Raw genomic sequence first — 19,879 nt, 5'->3', positions numbered from 1 at the left:
AGCATGGCCGATGTCTAGAACTGAGAAAGTACCAAGCCAGTTTTTCCTCCATCTTCGTAATCGATCAGCTCAGGTGCTCAGATGATTGTCCCCAAAGAAAGATCGCAGACAATTCAAATATGATCATTTCTATGTTTCTATAAGGAACTTTACAGTGCAGAAAGAGGCTATTTCAGCCCATTATCCCCCCCTCCTCCATTAGTGCTTCCAGCCTACAAAACACTGTTCCCATGTTGGTGTAAAAATATTTTCTTGTACCTACTAATTTCAACCCCTCCTGGTAACAGTCCCTTATTTATGGATAACTCCGATGCCTGTACAGGTTGAACCTCCCTTATCCAGAACTCCCTTATCTGGAACCACCCCTCGTCCAGAACCATTCCCTGCCATCGGGTGACGCATGTGCAGAACTTCGACATGAACAAATTGAAGTCCTTCCTCGCTGCCGATTCCCGCAATCCACTGGCCCCCCCAATCCCGCCCATGATATTGCTGCTGCACTCCCAGCCCCAAGCCAGCCAGCCTCGATATCCCCTTGCTCAGTACCTGGACCATCAAATTTAACATAACCACCCCTCGTCTGGAAAAATCCCTTATCCAGAACAGGCAAGTTCCTGAGGGTTCCGGATAAGGGAGGTTCAACCTGTATTAATGCAGATTTGTGTAGTGTTCTTTAGTTGTTCATGACGGTGTCAGTGATGCAACTCAAATTATATTTTGTGTATGAACAGGTTGTCATATGCAAATGATTATTGTAGATGCTCAACAATGAAGGTGTAAAATGTATTAAATTTAAATCTAAAAGCATACCAGTTCATGAATATTTATGAGCCAATCCTATATTATATATACTTTAAGTCTTAGGTACTGCAGTGACAGGCTCACTAACATCAGAAAATAGTGAAACAGATTATTCTAAATGCATTATTTTATGGTGAATACAGCAGCAATCTTTTAACCAATTACAGTATTGGCCATTTTCCTGTAACTCAATAACCACTGGACCCACTCAACATTCAGCATGAATGTTCAGAACTCCAGTGCCACATTACAACAGTGACTACACTTCAAAAGTACTTATTTGGCTGTCAAGCACTTTGGAACATCTTGAGTTCGTGAAAGTACTAAATGAGTGCAAGTCTTTCTTTTATTGTCGTCTTCTTTCTTGGATTTCTGTGTTTCTTTTTCTTTCTATAGCATTATGAAGAATGCTCATTACTCTGAACTGTGATACTTGGAATTTGGACTTCAAAGTGGTTTAAAATGCACTTTGGAATATAAACAAAATGGTACAATTTTAAAGGAAATGTTCACAGGATCAATTTCCTGTGGAAACATACATCTTGTCACCTATTGTTTTGGTGTTTGTGATTTTTATTTTGTAAACTGATGCTTCCATTGGGATTTGTTGGATGCTGATCACAAGCAGAAACTCAACTGATATTCCCCTCTTTTGGTTTCAGCGAAAATGTCTGAGCTGGTCAGCCAGGGCTCAGTGATAGCACTCTCGCCTCTGAGCCAGAAGGTTAAGTTCAAGCTGCACTCGAGAATTGAGCACAAAGTTTAGGCTGACACTTCAGTGCAGTATTGAGTGTGCGCTGCACTGGTAGGGGTGACATCTTTCGGATGAGGCGTTAAGCCGAGGCACTATTTTGAGGAAGTTTTCCCCATTGTCCTGGTCCTCCTGAGATTGTGAATTGCATTCTATTGGGTCATCCTGAGGTCATGAAAGATGCTATCTGTCGTAAATGCAAGTCCTTTCTCTCCTATAATTGTCATGCATGCCTCTTTGCATGTGATCTTTGTCCAAGAAACAGAACCGCTATCAGATTGGCTAATCTTTAGTTTGTAGAGTTTTGGCTGCACATTTTTATGTGTCACACAGAAATTATACTTCCAACATTTACCGTCATGGCTTATGTATGATGAATGGCCACTTGGACATAGTGCAGTTAATGCCCTTGGAACAGAATGCCATTATGAGTTCTCGCCTTCAGGAGAGGAAGACAAAGGATAGAAATTAAACCAAGAGTCACAGGAGAAGAAAAATCCATTATGCAATACACTAAATCACAAAGGTGACAAACACAAGCTTGTCTGCCATTGAATGATGAAAGAACACAAATCAGTATACTAATGCTATCTGCATGTTTCCCAGATCATCGTTGCTAGAATAATAAATAGTTCTGTTTGCTTCTATTTCTTTTTAAGTAAAAAGCAAATAAATAATTTTCCCTTCATTTAGATTTCTACAAGGAAGATGAAAGAGTTTAATAAAATAAGTTCTGTTTCTGAAATATACAGTGTACAGAATATTGTTTGCATTATACTGATAAAATGTAAGAGTGAATTAATCAGAGATGACAGTTATAACTATCCTTTTGTTATTGTGTTGAGCAAGGGCCGTATCAGGTTGCAATACAGTATAGTTGGTTTCGGTGGGGATGTATGGACGATTTTGTGCATTGACAGGGTGACTATAGAATTAGTTCTGAGTGTTTGTAACTAGCGTCTACTGTAAAATGGAGCATACTGTGTATATCCTGGTGTAAGGAGATTGTTGCTTAAACTACTTTTATTAAGAAATGTAGTGGGCTGCAGATGTTTAACTTTGCAGTATGTAAGGCAGAACAGATGAAGCAGCAGAGTTGAAATGTGAAATGATTTGTATTTTGTGTCGGGAACCTCTGACTCTCCCTTTCAGTTGCTTTGTGAATATGAATGTGTACAGACCTCCAAACAGTAGTAGTGATGTTGGGGAGGGCATCAAACATGAAATTAGGGGTGCGTGCAATAAAGGTGCAGCAGTTATAATGGGTGACTTTAATATGCACATAGATTGGGTTAACCAAACTGGAAGCAATACGGTAGAGGAGGATTTCCTGGAGTGCATAAGGGATGGTTTTTTAGACCAATATGTCGAGGAACCAACTAGGGGGGAGGCCATCTTAGACTGGGTGTTGTGTAATGAGAGAGGATTAATTAGCAATCTCGTTGTGCGAGGCCCCTTGGGGAAGAGTGACCATAATATGGTGGAATTCTGCATTAGGATGGAGAATGAAACAGTTAATTCAGAGACCATGGTCCAGAACTTAAAGAAGGGTAACTTTGAAGGTATGAGGCGTGAATTGGCTAGGATAGATTGGCGAATGATACTGAAGGGGTTGACTGTGGATGGGCAATGGCAGACATTTAGAGACCGCATGGATGAACTACAACAATTGTACATTCCTGTCTGGCATAAAAATAAAAAAGGGAAGGTGGCTCAACCGTGGCTATCAAGGGAAATCAGGGATAGCATTAAAGCCAAGGAAGTGGCATACAAATTGGCCAGAAATAGCAGCGAACCCGGGGACTGGGAGAAATTTAGAACTCAGCAGAGGAGGACAAAGGGTTTGATTAGGGCAGGGAAAATGGAGTATGAGAAGAAGCTTGCAGGGAACATTAAGACGGATTGCAAAAGTTTCTATAGATATGTAAAGAGAAAAAGGTTAGTAAAGACAAACGTAGGTCCCCTGCAGTCAGAATCAGGGGAAGTCATAACGGGGAACAAAGAAATGGCGGACCAATTGAACAAGTACTTTGGTTCGGTATTCACTGAGGAGGACACAAACAACCTTCCGGATATAAAAGGGGTCGGAGGGTCTAGTAAGGAGGAGGAACTGAGGGAAATCCTTATTAGTCGGGAAATTGTGTTGGGGAAATTGATGGGATTGAAGGCCGATAAATCCCCAGGGCCTGATGGACTGCATCCCAGAGTACTTAAGGAGGTGGCCTTGGAAATAGTGGATGCATTGACAGTCATTTTCCAACATTCCATTGACTCTGGATCAGTTCCTATGGAGTGGAGGGTAGCCAATGTAACCCCACTTTTTAAAAAAGGAGTGAAAGAGAAAACAGGGAATTACAGACCGGTCAGCCTGACATCGGTAGTGGGTAAAATGATGGAATCAATTATTAAGGATGTCATAGCAGTGCATTTGGAAAGAGGTAATATGATAGGTCCAAGTCAGCATGGATTTGTGAAAGGGAAATCATGCTTGACAAATCTTCTGGAATTTTTTGAGGATGTTTCCAGTAGAGTGGACAAGGGAGAACCAGTTGATGTGGTCTATTTGGACTTTCAGAAGGCTTTCGACAAGGTCCCACACAAGAGATTAATGTGGGATTGGGGGTAGTGTGCTGACATGGATTGAGAACTGGTTGTCAGACAGGAAGCAAAGAGTAGGAATAAATGGGGACTTTTCAGAATGGCAGGCAGTGACTAGTGGGGTACCGCAAGGTTCTGTGCTGGGGCCCCAGCTGTTTACACTGTACATTAATGATTTAGATGAGGGGATTAAATGTAGTATCTCCAAATTTGCGGATGACACTAAGTTGGGTGGCAGTGTGAGCTGCAAGGAGGATTCTATGAGGCTGCAGAGCGACTTGGATAGGTTAGGTGAGTGGGCAAATGCATGGCAGATGAAGTATAATGTGGATAAATGTGAGGTTATCCACTTTGGTGGTAAAAACAGAGAGACAGACTATTATCTGAATGGTGACAGATTAGGAAAAGGGCAGGTGCAAAGAGACCTGGGTGTCATGGTACATCAGTCATTGAAGGTTGGCATGCAGGTACAGCAGGCGGTTAAGAAAGCAAATGGCATGTTGGCCTTCATAGCGAGGGGATTTGAGTACAAGGGCAGGGAGGTGTTGCTACAATTGTACAGGGCCTTGGTGAGGCCACACCTGGAGTATTGTGTACAGTTTTGGTCTCCTAACCTGAGGAAGGACATTCTTGCTATTGAGGAAGTGCAGCGAAGGTTCACCAGACTGATTCCCGGGATGGCGGGACTGACCTATCAAGAAAGACTGGATCAACTGGGCTTGTATTCACTGGAGTTCAGAAGAATGAGAGGGGACCTCATAGAAACGTTTAAAATTCTGACGGGGTTAGACAGGTTAGATGCAGGAAGAATGTTCCCAATGTTGGGGAAGTCCAGAACCAGGGGACACAGTCTAAGGATAAGGGGGAAGCCATTTAGGACCGAGATGAGGAGGAATTTCTTCACCCAGAGAGTGGTGAACCTGTGGAATTCTCTACCACAGAAAGTTGTTGAGGCCAATTCACTAAATATATTCAAAAAGGAGTTAGATGAAGTCCTTACTACTAGGGGAATCAAGGGGTATGGTGAGAAAGCAGGAATGGGGTACTGAAGTTGCATGTTCAGCCATGAACTCATTGAATGGCGTTGCAGGCTAGAAAGGCCGAATGGCCTACTCCTGCACCTATTTTCTATGTTTTCTATGAAATTCTGACGGTCCTGAATGACAATCTTGAAATTGAGCACTGATTTATCAATGAATTCTAAAGACAGATTAGCCAGTTGGGTCTGAGGTTCTCTAAGGACCAACTATATTTTAGCTTGTGTGTTGCTGAGTGCACTTTAGCATTCATATACATGCAATAAAATTAATTTGAGTCGTAGCAATCAGAACCTATTCAGACTAAGCATATAATAATAAAAACATAGCATCATGTTGTATTGGTAGAGAGAGGTGGAGAATAGATCAAATTGAATTATTCAGATCTAGAAGAACCATGTGCTTGTAAAAATGTTAGTCCAGTTAAAATTCAGAATACAGTAGGTGGGGTAGTAATTATGTTACTGGACTAATGATCCAGAGAATGAGTTCAAATCCCACCATGGCAGTTTGAGAATTTGAATTCAGTGTAAAATAAATCTAAAAATAAAAAGCTGATTTAAGTAAACATGATCATGAAATTGTTGGATTGTTGTTAAAGTTTAAATTGTTCACTAATACCCTTTAGGGAAGGAAACCTGCTGTCCTTACTTGGCCTGGCCTATATGTGACTCCAGTCCGATACCAACATTGTTGACTCTCTAATGCCCCTGACAATAGTTCCTACATTTCAAAGTAATTAATTTTTATGGGAAACACTTTTGGGATATTTGCGAGACATGATAATGGTATTGTATAACTGCAAGGTTCTTCAGCAAGCCATTCAGTTGTGTCAAAACCATCTACCAGCGGTTCAGGGAGATGGCCCACCACCACCTTGGGGCAACTGGGGGCAATAAATGTGTCCTTGCCAGCAATACCCACAACCAAAGAATATACATATTTTTTTAAAGAGGCCTTTGACTCAGCAGCAGTGCTTACAGTTTACAAGTGCTAAATATTGACACAATCTTTGAGAGTAAATTTGAGGGAACTCTTGTTCTACTGACAGTTCTACTTGCCTGGATGAGTGCAGCTCCAACAACACTCAAGAAGCTCGACACCATCCAGGACCAAACAGCCCGTTTGATTGGCAACCCATCCACCACCTTAAACAATCACTACCTTCACCACCGGTCCTCTGTGGCTGCAATGCGTACCATTGACGATGCAGTGCGGCAATTCGCCAAGGCTTCTTCGACAGCACCTCCCAAACCTGTGACCTCTACCACCTAGAAGGACAAGGGCAGCAGGCGCATGGGAACACCATCACCTCCAAGTTCACTTCAAAGTTCCCCATCAACTCTCACACTGTCCTGACTTGGAAATATATCACCGTTCCTTCATTGTTACCGGATCAAAATCCTGGAACTCCCTTCCTAACAGCACTGTGGAAGTACCTTCACCACACAGACTGCAGTGGTTCAAGAAGGCGGCTCACCACCTTCTCGAGGGCAATTAGGGATGAGCAATGCCAGCAATGTCCATATTCCAGGAACGAATAAAAAAAAAATGTGAGCAACTATTTGCCTTCTATGATGGATACCGTAAGAAAGCGACCAGTAGCACTTTCAGTTAAATGCAATTGTTACATTTTGTTTATTGGTTCTGGGCCAGTAACTTATTCCTCCAGACATGGCGTGACATATATTGATATTCAGCGCTTTCCACTTAAATTTCGAAAGTAAACAAAATATTTTTAGGATATTGCCAGACTGTGTAGTTGCTTTTCAGTTGCATTTGATTTTAGTATTGTGGGAAAATAGGGAAGGTAGCGCTTGTCTTGTCCACGGTGACTACAATTCCACAGCTGTTGAATTGTGTGTCAGCTATGGAACTTGAGTTTCGTTCAGTGTGGTTGTCAAATATAGCTATTGCGAGAGACATGGAGAGAGAGGAATAAAAATACATAAAAATTCTAGGAAGAGAGCAGTGAAGGAGAATTTAACACTTCATTGTACTGGAAAGAAAGATCGAGTTGTGCCAAAGGGATGGGGATGGAGGAAGCAGGTGATTTAGTGAGAGATTTGTTACTAAACTTTAAATTTAAATAACAAACCCTAATAGAATAGCATTTGATTAATAATTGCATGTATTGTATGAAAACACTGGAGAGGTGATGACTGAAAATATTAGTTTAATAATTGCAGTTACACAATACCTTTTATCATGTCTCTCAAACATCCCAAAAGTGCTTCCTATAAAATTAATTACTTTGAAGTGCAGGAATTATTGTCATGTAGGTGCTTGAGCAGTGGTGCAGCAGGGAGGGATTCAAATTCCTGGGGCATTGGAACCAGTTCTGGGGGAGGTGGGACCAGTACAAACCGGATGGTCTGCACCTGGGCAGAACCGGAACCAATGTCCTAGGGGGAGTGTTTGCTAGTGCTGTTGGGGAGGAGTTAAACTAATATGGCAGGGGGATGGGAACCAATGCAGGGAGACAGAGGGAAACAAAAAGGAGGCAAAAGCAAAAGACAGAAAGGAGATGAGGAAAAGTGGAGGGCAGAGAAACCCAAGGCAAAGAACAAAAAGGGCCATTGTACAGCAAAATTCTAAAAGGACAAAGGGTGTTAAAAAAACAAGCCTGAAGGCTTTGTGTCTTAATGCAAGGAGTATCCGCAATAAGCTGGATGAATTAACTGTGCAAATAGATGTTAACAAATATGATGTGATTGGGATTACGGAGACGTGGCTCCAGGATGATCAGGGCTGGGAACTCAACATCCAGGGGTATTCAACATTCAGGAAAGATAGAATAAAAGGAAAAGGAGGTGGGGTAGCATTGCTGGTTAAAGAGGAAATTAAGGCAATAGTTCGGAAGGACATTAGCTTGGATGATGTGGAATCTATATGGGTAGAGCTGCAGAACACCAAAGGGCAAAAAACGTTAGTGGGAGTTGTGTACAGACCTCCAAACAGGAGTAGTGATGTTGGGGAGGGCATCAAACATGAAATTAGGGGTGCGTGCAATAAAGGTGCAGCACTTATAATGAGTGACTTTAATATGCACATAGATTGGGCTAACCAAACTGGAAGCAATAGGGTGGAGGAGGATTTCCTGGAGTGCATAAGGGATGGTTTTTTAGACCAATATGTCGAGGAACCAACTAGGGGGGAGGCCCTCTTAGACTGGGTGTTGTGTAATGAGAGAGGATTAATTAGCAATCTCGTTGTGCGAGGCGCCTTGGGGAAGAGTGATATGGTGGAATTCTGCATTAGGATGGAGAATGAAACAGTTAATTCAGAGACCATGGTCCAGAACTTAAAGAAGGGTAACTTTGAAGGTATGAGGCGTGAATTGGCTAGGATAGATTGGCGAATGATACTTAAGGGGTTGACTGTGGATGGGCAATGGCAGACATTTAGAGACCGCATGGATGAACTACAACAATTGTACATTCCTGTCTGGCGTAAAAATAAGGCTCAACCATGGCTATCAAGGGAAATCAGGGATAGTATTAAAGCCAAGGAAGTGGCATACAAATTGGCCAGAAATAGCAGTGAACCCGGGGACTGGGAGAAATTTAGAACTCAGCAGAGGAGGACAAAGGGTTTGATTAGGGCAGGGAAAATGGAGTACGAGAAGAAGCTTGCAGGGAACATTAAGATGGATTGTAAAAGTTTCTATAGATATGTAAAGAGAAAAAGGTTAGTAAAGACAAACGTAGGTCCCCTGCAGTCAGAATCAGGGGAAGCCATAACGGGGAACAAAGAAATGGCGGACCAATTGAACAAGTACTTTGGTTCGGTATTCACTAAGGAGGACACAAACAACCTTCCGGATATAAAAGGGGTCGGAGGGTCTAGTAAGGAGGAGGAACTGAGGGAAATCCTTATTAGTCGGGAAATTGTGTTGGGGAAATTGATGGGATTGAAGGCCGATAAATCCCCAGGGCCTGATGGACTGCATCCCAGAGTACTTAAGGAGGTGGCCTTGGAAATAGTGGATGCATTGACAGTCATTTTCCAACATTCCATTTACTCTGGATCAGTTCCTATGGAGTGGAGGATAGCCAATGTAACCCCACTTTTTAAAAAGGGAGGGAGAGAGATAGCAGGGAATTTTTGACCAGTCAGCCTGACATCGGTAGTGGGTAAAATGATGGAATCAATTATTAAGGATGTCATAGCAGTGCATTTGGAAAGAGGTGATATGATAGGTCCAAGTCAGCATGGATTTGTGAAAGGGAAATCATGCTTGACAAATCTGGAATTTTTTGAGGATGTTTCCAGTAGAGTGGACAAGGGAGAACCAGTTGATGTGGTCTATTTGGACTTTCAGAAGGCTTTCGACAAGGTCCCACACAAGAGGTTAATGTGCAAAGTTAAAGCACATGGGATTGGGGGTAGTGTGCTGACATGGATTGAGAACTGGTTGTCAGACAGGAAGCAAAGAGTAGGAGTAAATGGGGACTTTTCAGAATGGCAGGCAGTGACTAGTGGGGTACCGCAAGGTTCTGTGCTGGGGCCCCAGCTGTTTACACTGTACATTAATGATTTAGACGAGGGGATTAAATGTAGTATCTCCAAATTTGCGGATGACACTAAGTTGGGTGGCAGTGTGAGCTGCGAGGAGGATGCTATGAGGCTGCAGAGTGACTTGGATAGGTTAGGTGAGTGGGCAAATGCATGGCAGATGAAGTATAATGTGGATAAATGTGAGGTTATCCACTTTGGTGGTAAAAACAGAGAGACAGACTATTATCTGAATGGTGACAGATTAGGAAAAGGGGAGGTGCAAAGAGACCTGGGTGTCATGGTACATCAGTCATTGAAGGTTGGCATGCAGGTGTACAGCAGGCGGTTAAGAAAGCAAATGGCATGTTGGCCTTCATAGCAAGGGGATTTGAGTACAGGGGCAAGGAGGTGTTGCTACAGTTGTACAGGGCCTTGGTGAGGCCACACCTGAAGTATTGTGTACAGTTTTGGTCTCCTAACCTGAGGAAGGACATTCTTGCTATTGAGGGAGTGCAGCAAAGGTTCACCAGACTGATTCCCAGGATGGCGGGACTGACCTATCAAGAAAGACTGGATCAACTGGGCTTGTATTCACTGGAGTTCAGAAGAATGAGAGGGGACCTCATAGAAACGTTTAAAATTCTGACGGGGTTAGACAGGTTAGATGCAGGAAGAATGTTTCCAATGTTGGGGAAGTCCAGAACCAGGGGACACAGTCTAAGGATAAGGGGTAAGCCATTTAGGACCGAGATGAGGAGGAATTTCTTCGCCCAGAGAGTGGTGAACCTGTGGAATTCTCTACCACAGAAAGTTGTTGAGGCCAATTCACTAAATATATTCAAAAAGGAGTTAGATGAAGTCCTTACTACTAGGGGGATCAAGGGGTATGGTGAGAAAGCAGGAATGGGGTACTGAAGTTGCATGTTCAGCCATGAACTCATTGAATGGCGGTGCAGGCTAGAAGGGCCGAATGGCCTACTCCTGCATCTATTTTCTATGTTTCTATGATTTTGCACACAGCAATATCCCACAAACAGCAATAAGATGAATAGCCAGTTTTTGATGGTGATGGTTGAAGGAAGAATGTTCGCCAGGACACTCAGCGAATAATGTTCACTTTAGGCATGGACCAATGGAAAGGAAAATCGGAAGGGTGGATAACAGCCAATCTGCAGCGGCCTGTTTTCCGCCTGAATACAAAGTGAAATTGACCGCTTAGAAGAATTGTACATTTAGCAAGAACCCAATTCATTTCTTTGAAATTATTTTGAGTTTGATCTCCATACAGTGACCAAGCACTATTTTGAAACATCCTTGCTGTCCTTCACATAGCACTTTGATCCTTCAAACCACCTCAGCTAGCAGAAAAAGCAGATAGGGCCTTGGCTTAACATCTCATCGAAAGGACGACTTCTCCAACAATTCAGCACTCTCTCATTACATGTCGCCCTCAATTACATGGACTGGGACTTGAATCCACAACCTTTTGACTTTGAAGCAAGAGTACGGCAACTAAGTCAAGCTGACAGTAGATAATGGGGAGGAAAGATAGAGATTGACATCACGGGAAGGTGGTTTGTTGGGAAATACTAAAGTCCTGCTCGGGTTATCATAAATTTGGAAAACTCTTGTCGGTGCATAATTTAAATTTTCCTGCAGAATCGCAGGAAAGGTGAGTGTAATTGAGTGCATACTTTCATGTTCCAAAATAGTGCTTGATCACTGTATGGAGATAAAATTCAAAATAATTTCAAAGAAATGAATCGGGTTCTTGCTAAATGTACAATTCATGCACAAAGATTAGTGAAGACAAATGTAGGTCCCTTGCAGTCGGATTCAGGTGAATTTATAATGGGGAACAAAGAAATGGCAGACCAATTGAACAAATACTTTGGTTCTGTCTTCACTAAGGAAGACACAAATAACCTTCCGGAAGTACTAGGGGACCGAGGGTCTAGTGAGAAGGAGGAACTGAAGGATATCCTTATTAAGCGGGAAATTGTGTTAAGGAAATTGATGGGATTGAAGGTCGATAAATCCCTGGGACCTGATAGTCTGCATCTCAGAGTACTTACGGAAGTGGCCCTAGAAATAGTGAATGCATTGGTGATCATTTTCCAACAGTCTATCGACTCTGGATCAGGTCCTATGGACTGGAGAGTAGCTAATGTAACACCACTTTTTACAAAGGGAGGGAGAGAGAAAACGGGTAATTATAGACCGGTTAGCCTGACATCAGTGGTGGTGAAAATGTTGGAATTAATTATTAAGGATGAAGTAGCATATCAGGATCGGTCCAAGTCAGCATGGATTTATGAAGGGGGAATCATGCTTGACAAATCTTCTGGAATTTTTTGAGGATGTAACTAGTAGAATGGACAGGGGAGAACCAGTGGATGTGGTGTATTTGGACTTTCAAAAAGCTTTTGACAAGGTCCCACACAAGAGATTGATATACAAAATCAAAGCACATGGTATTGGGGGTAATATACTGACGTGGATAGAGAACTGGTTGGCAGAGAGTTGGGATAAACGGGTCCTTTTCAGAATGGCAGACAGTGACTAGTGGAGTGCCGCAGGGCTCAGTGCTGGGACCCCAGCTCTTTACAATATACATCAATGATTTGGATGAAGGAATTGAGTGTAATATCTCCAAGTTTGCAGATGATACTAAACTGGGTGGCGATGTGAGCTGTGAGGGGGATGCTAAGAGGCTGCAGGGTGACTTGGACAGGTTAGTTGAGTGGGCAAATGCATAGCAGATGCAATATAATGTGGATAAATGTGAGGTTATCCACTTTGGGGGCAAAAACGCGAAGACAGAATATTATCTGAATAGTGGCAGATTAGGAAAAGGGGAGGTGCAACGAGACCTGGGTGTCATGGTTCATCAGTCATTGAAAGTTGGCATACAGGTACAGCAGGTGTTGAAGAAGGCAAATGGTATGTTGGCCTTCATAGCTAGGGGATTTGAGTATAGGAGCAGGGAGGTCTTACTGCAGTTGTCCAGAGCCTTGGTGAGGCCTCATCTGGAACATTGTGTTCAGTTTTGGTTTCCTAATCTGAGGAAGGACGTTCTTGCTATTGAGGGAGTGCAGCGAAGGTTCACCAGACTGATTCCTGGGATGGCTAGACTGACATATGAGGAGAGACTGGATCAACTGGGCTTTTATACATAGGAGTTTAGAAGGATGAGAGGGGATCTCATAGAAATGTACAAGATTCTGACGGGACAGGACAGGTTAGATGCGGGTAGATTGTTCCCGATGTTGGGGAAGTCCAGAACCAGGGGACACACTTAGGATAAGGGGTAGGCCATTTAGGGCTGAGATCAGGAGAAACTTCTTCACTCAGAGTTGTTAACCTGTGGAATTCCCTGCCACAGAGAGTTGTTGATGCCAGTTCATTGGATATATTCAAGAGGGAGTTAAATATGGCCCTTACAGCTAAGGGGATCAAGGGTATGGAGAGAAAGCAGGAACGGGGTACTGAGGGAATGATCAGCCATGATCTTATTGAATGGTGGTGCAGGCTCGTAGGTCCGAATGGCCTACTCCTGCACCTATTTTCTATGTTTCTATGTTTTATATGGAACAATGTGACTAAATAACGATGTCAGTTTTTTTAAAAGTTCATTTTAAAGTGTATATTAAATTCATTACTGATTAGTGTATATTTTTTTTGAGCCAAAATAATCTTGATTGACAAGTTTACTGTTCATTGTGTTTAATGACGTATTGAAATAGAAATATAGAAACATAGAAAATAGGCGCAGAAGTAGGCCATTCGGCTCTTCGAGCCTGCACCACCATTCAATAAGATCATGGCTGATCATTCCCTCAGTACCCCGTTCCTGCTTTCTCTCCATACCCTTGATCCCCTTAGCTGTAAGGGCCATATTTAACTCCCTCTTGAATATATCCAATGAACTGGTATCAACAGCTCTCTGCGGCAGGGAATTCCACAGGTTAACAACTCTCTGAGTGAAGAAGTTTCTTCTGATCTCAGTCCTAAATGGCCTACCCCTTATCCTAAGACTGTGTCCCCTGGTTCTGGACTTTCCCAACATCGGGAACATTCTTCCCGCATCTAACCTATCCTGTCCCGTCAGAATCTTATACATTTCTACGAGATCCCCTCTCATCCTTCTAAACTCCAGTGAATAAATGCCCAGTTGATCCAGTCTCTCCTCATATGTCAGTCCCACCATCCCGGGAATCAGTCTGGTGAACCTTCGCTGCACTCCCTCAATAGCAAGAACGTCCTTCCTCAGATTAGGAGACCAAAACTGAACACAATATTCCAGGTGAGGCCTCACCAAGGCCCTATACAACTGCATTAAGACCTCCCTTCTCCTATACTCAAATCCCCTAGCTATGAAGACCAACATGACATTTGCCTTCATCACCGCCTGCTGTACCTGCATGCCAACTTTCAATGACTGATGAACCATGACACCTTGGTCTCCGATAATATTCTGCCTTTGTGTTTTTGCCACCAAAGTGGATAACCTCACATTTATCCACATTATACTGCATCTGCCATGCATTTGCCCACTCACCTAATGTGTCGAAATCACCCTGCAGCCTCTTGGCATCCTCCTCACAGCTCACACCGCCACCCAAGTTTAGTGTCATTTGCAAACTTGGAGATGTTGCACTCAATTTGTTCATCCAAATCATTAATGTATATTGTAAAGAGCTGGTGTCCCAGCACTGAGCCCTGCGGCACTCCACTAGTCACTGCCTCCCATTCCGAAAAGGAGCCGTTTATCCCGACTCCCGAAATGTTTGAACATTTCAAAATTTACACATCTGTGGAACAAAGATGTAGATGTGTTTTTGAATTCATTTGGAATCTAAATTGGAGAACTGAAGAACACTACAAAATATCTCCCAGTTCCTATTTCCTCTGGTGTCAGATTGGTAAAGTTTTGATGGAACTTGGCTAGGTTTTTGGGTTTATCTGCCCAGAAGCAGGATTAGCTCACCAAGCCCATACAGTCTGTGAATACGAATGAATGTCTCCCTGAAATCTTAATTTAAGCAGCAGCTTTATTTAACTTTTCAAAAGGTGAAGCTACTGTTTCTGCTCTGTGGACAACTATCTCCTGAGTGCCTCTTCATTTTGAAACCAAACACTGTTGAGGTAGTCTTACTGTCCTTAATAGACCAACTGCAGTAATGCCTGTAAATAATATGTGCTTTTGACACAAGAAAGGAGACTTGTAATCTTAATGCTATCCCTGGATAGGTTATCTGCATGTTGAGTTAAATGAGGAAATGATTTTAAACCACGAGACACTGCTTTTCATTTTTTTGCTGGTTTTATTCTAACTGAATGCAAGTTCAGTGATGCTGATATCTGATTTCACTTGTTACCATAGGTATGAATGCTGCTGTCCGTGCTGTGGTGCGTATGGGAATTTATGTTGGAACCAAAGTCTATTTCATCCATGAGGTTTGTTTATGCTTTTTAAATCTCTTTGTGTCATTTATTTTGAGGTATAACTAAGATAAAATGTGGAGCTAAGTGATGACTTCACTTTTTTCAATTCTAATCATACGATTCTTCCTTCATTATTTCTTTAATAAAACAGTTGCTGTCACAAAATGGGTAAGACAGTTGTCAAAAAGTGCCTGAAGCTGTCGGAATTCATGTAACAATGGCATTAAGAATAATGATGAGGCTATCAGTGCTCACTGTTGTGGAGTAAGTTGGACAGCAACTTCCGGAGTCCGCACAGTTAAATGTGAAAATCTGGAAGCTGCTGCCTCATTTGCCCGGTTCCTTCACAAGTCTGCGCTATACCGTTGCCCACTGATACATTCAGCATGGAAATCCAGGTAAGGGGGTGAAGTTGCTGTACTTGCCCACAGGTTACCCACTAAACACAGAAAAATTTAGGTCTGGTGCATTCAGTTGTAAGTGAATTTGTAACTGCGTGATAAGTCTTAGTTATTGCCAAAATACTTCTCTGGCACTGAAAATTTAATTTTACAAGTATGGATTCTCATTCTTTTATAATGTAATTATTGTTGGAGATTTTTGTTTTGAACATCTTTTTTTAAATTTTATCTTTGTTTCTCTTATCCCTCTCTCAATACCATCTTCCTCTCTTTATTTTGCATTCTGTACATGATTTTACAATTGATTAAATACTCAAATTTATACCTGGTTTATCTCCATAAGGATTTTTCAATCTGATTGGTTAAAGACCCACACTGTTGCTTTTCCTGCTCTCACATGCCACAGATCCCCTGTGGAGAGCACCATGCTGGATCAAATGCCCAAGACAGCAAGTTGTTGCTCAAAAGCCCACAAAAGGTCTGTGGGTAGTTATAAGCATAGTGAACGGCGAGTGCCGTTCGTTCGCCACTGACCGCAAAATCTGGGCCAGTACTATTGTAACTAAACATTTTTTTTTAAACTCTCCACCAAGAACTTACATAAGAAACATAAGAAATAGGAGCAGGAGTAGGCCATTTGGCCCCTCGAGCCTGCTCCACCATTCAATAAGATCATGGCTGATCTGATCTTGGCCACAACTCCACTTTCCTGCCTGCTCCCCAAAACCCTTCACTCCCCTAAATTGAAAAAGCTGTCTATCTCCACCATAAATATATTCAATGACCCAGCCTCCACAGCTCTCTGGGGCAGAGAATTCCAAAGATTCACAACCCTCTGAGAAGAATTCCTTCCTCATTTCTGTTTTAAATGGGCGACCCCTTATTCTGAAACTATGCCCCCTAGTTCTAGATTCCCCCATGGCGGATAACATCCTCTCTGCATCTACACTGTTAAGACCCCTCAGACACTTATACTCTTATAAGTTTCCATAAGATCACCTCTCATTCTTCTAAACTCCAATGAGTATAGGTCCAACCTGCTCAATCTTTCTTCATAAGACAACCCCTTCATCTCAGGAATCAACCTAGTGAACCTTCTCTGAATTACCTCGAATGCAAGTATATCACTCCTTAAATAAGGAGACCAAAACTATACACAGTACTCCAGGTGTGGTCTCACCAATACCCTGTAGCAAGACTTCATTACTTTTATACTCTATCCCACTTGCAATAAAGGCCAACATTCCATTTGCCTTCCTAATTAATTGCTGTACCTGTGTGCTAACTTTTTGTGTTTCATGTGCAAGGACCCCCAGATTGCTCTGTACCACAACATTTTGTAGTCTCTCTCCATTTAAATAATTTGCTTTTTTATTCTTCCTACCAAGTGGATAACCTCACAATTTCCCACATTATATTCCATCTGCCAAATTTTCGCCCACTCACTTAACCTGTCCATATCCCTTTGCAGGTTCTTTGTGTCCTCCTCACAACTTGCATTCCCTCCTGTCTTTGGTGGGTGCCGGTATTTCGGGCTTCGCTTCAATCTGGGCCAAGGCTTTAGGCCCAAACTCTTTTTTTTCTCCGGGATGATGATCAGTTCACACCTGAGAGGGGCTCAGGTCTGAGAGCAGTGATTGGGCAGAGCATGGCCTCCCGGGCCTGGCACCGTCCCACATTATCCGCTGGCCATCGAACTGCCGATCGGTGGCTCCCTGAGCCCACGGCCGGACTCTAGACATTGCCCGATTTGGGCAGGAGCACTGCCTCCCCTCCCACCCCCTCACTCCCCTCTTCCTGTCCGTCTCCCTCCCCGTTCCTGTCCCCCCTCTCCCCTCTCCCTCTCCTTCTCCTCTCCCCTCTCCCCTCTCCCCTCTCCCCCCTCCTTCTCCTCCTCCTCCTCCTCTCCCCTCTCCCCTCTAGTCTGTGCCGCTCTTTCGAAGAGCAACCCAGTTAATCCCAGTCCCTTGCTCTTTCCCCATATCCCTGCATTTTTCTCCAAGTATTCAATTCCCGTTTGAAGGTTATCAGGCAGTGTATTCCAAATCCATTGCATAAAAAAGTTTTTCCTCATGTTGCCTCTGGTTCTTTTGCCAGTCACCTTTAAATCTGTGCCCTCTGGTTATTGACTGTTCAACCATTGGAAACAGGAGCTCTTTATTTACTCTATCTAAACCCTTCATAATTTTATACACCTCTATCAAATCTCCTCTTAGCCTTCTCTGCTCAAAGGAAAACATCCCCAGCTTCTCCAATCTATCCACGAAACTGTAATCCCTCATCCTGGAACTATTGGCTCCAATTGGGGTGGAATGTAGAATCTTTTAGTACAAGAGGTGTCGCAGTTGTGTAGGGCGGACTGGGTGCTCTTTACCTTTCTGCCATTATTCATTGTTCATAGGTTTATATGTAACCTTCAGGGCTGCTGACTGAGGGCCATGTGGCTCTTTGTCGGCCGGCGCGGACACAATGGGCCGAAATGGCCTCCTTCTGCGCTGTAAATTTCTATGTTTCAATGTTTCAGTTTGGTAAGTCTTTTCTGTATCCTTTCCAAAGCCTTCATGTCCTTCCAGAAAGTATGGTACCAAAATAGCAAAATGTATCACTTCACACTTTTGTGTGTTCTGTTTCATCTGCCATGTGTCCACCCATTCCACCAGCCTGTCTACTACATTTCCAAGTTTCTTGTCATCAATAAATTTTGAAATTGTGCATGTACCCCCAAGTCATTAATGCATATGAAAAACAGCAGTGGTCCCATCACTGATCCCTGGGGTACACCACTGTACATGTAGAACTACATAGAATACGCAGCACAGAAACAGGCTATTCGGGCCCAACCAGTTTATGCTCCACTTCAGCCATCTCCCATCCTTCCGCATCTAAGTCTATTAGCATAACCCTCTATTCCCATCTCCCTCATAAGCTTATCTAGCTTCCCCTAAATACACCTTCTATTTGCCTCAACCACCCTTTGTGATATCGAGTTCCACATTCTCACTTCTCTCTGGATAAAGAAGTCTCTTCTGAATTCCCTATTTGGTTTGTTGATGATTATCTTACATTGATGACCTCGAGTTTTGCTCTTCCCCACAAATGGAAACACTTTCTCTGTATCTACTCTATCAACAATTTTCATAATTTTAAAGACCTCTATTAAAAGTCACCCTCAGTCTTTTTTCAAGTGAAAAGACATCCAGACTGTTTATCCTTTCCTCATAGAAACATAGAAAATAGGTGCAGGGTGAGGCCATTCAGCCCTTCGAACCTGCACCACCAATCAATAAGATCAAGGCTGATCATGCACCTCAGTACCCCTTTCCTGATTTCTCTCCATACCCCTTGATCCCTTTAGTGGTAAGGGCCATATCTAACTCCCTCTTGAATATATCCAATGAACTGGCATCAACAACTCTCTGCGGTAGGGAATTCCACAGGTTAACAACTCTGAGTGAAGAAGTTTCTCCTCATCTCAGTCCTAAATGGCCTACCCCTTATCCTTAGACTGTGTCCCCTGGTTCTGGACTTCCCCAACATCGGGAACATTCTTCCTGCATCTAACCTGTCCAGTCCTGTCAGAATTTTATATGTTTCTATGAGATCCCCTCTCATCCTTCTAAACTCCAGTGAATACAGGCCCAGTCGATCCAGTCTCTCCTCGTATGTCAGTCCAGCCATCCCGGGAATCAGTCTGGTGAACCTTCACTGCACTCCCTCAATAGTAAGAACGTCCTTCCTCCGATTAGGAGACCAAAACTGAACACAATATTCCAGGTGAAGTCTCACCATGGCATTAAGACCTCCCTGCTCCTATACTCAAATCCCCTAGTTATGAAGTATAACCTTGCAGATTGGATAAAAGTTTAGCATAACTTTTATGCTTTTCAATTTTATCCCTCCTAGAAATAAACCCTTGTGCTTAAGTTTGCTTCTGTTATGGTCTTTTTAACCTGTGTCACAACTTTTAGTGATTTGTATATTTGTACTGACAGATCCCTTTGCTTCTTTACCCCATTTAGATTCTTATTTTCTAAGTCGTATGTGAATTCCATATTTATTTTACCAAAATGTAATACATTACAATTATCTGTGTTGAAATTCATTTGCCAATTTACATGACAATTCTGAAAGTTTATTAATGTCTTCTTGTAATTTGTTGTAGTAAGGGTGTTGATCATCCCTTCCAATTTGGTGTCGTCTGCAAATTTAGAAATTGTGTTTTTGATTCAAGTATAAATGATCAATTTTGAACAGTAGTCCCAGCACTGATCTTTTGGGACCATACTTCCGACCACCTGCTACTCTGAATAGCTACTCTTTACCCCTACTCTCTGCTTTCTTGT

The 19,879-nt window shown here is 42.7% G+C and overlaps 1 protein-coding gene across 4 annotated transcripts in view; it reads left to right on the top strand.

The window, feature by feature from the left end:
- Positions 1-19,879, top strand: part of LOC139264681 (ATP-dependent 6-phosphofructokinase, platelet type-like) — a 149,742-nt gene that overhangs the window by 8,701 nt on the left and 121,162 nt on the right. For all 4 annotated transcript variants that reach the window (XM_070881570.1, XM_070881572.1, XM_070881573.1 and 1 more), the window contains exon 2: positions 15,074-15,147. In XM_070881570.1, coding sequence (XP_070737671.1) covers positions 15,074-15,147 — 74 coding nt within the window. The remainder of the gene's footprint in view (positions 1-15,073; positions 15,148-19,879) is intronic.

This window comes from Pristiophorus japonicus, chromosome 5 (genome assembly GCF_044704955.1).
Source record: "Pristiophorus japonicus isolate sPriJap1 chromosome 5, sPriJap1.hap1, whole genome shotgun sequence".
Classification (NCBI taxonomy): domain Eukaryota; kingdom Metazoa; phylum Chordata; class Chondrichthyes; family Pristiophoridae; genus Pristiophorus; species Pristiophorus japonicus.
Note: the sequence above shows the minus strand (reverse complement) of the source record. Positions and strands in the feature narration are given on the sequence as shown.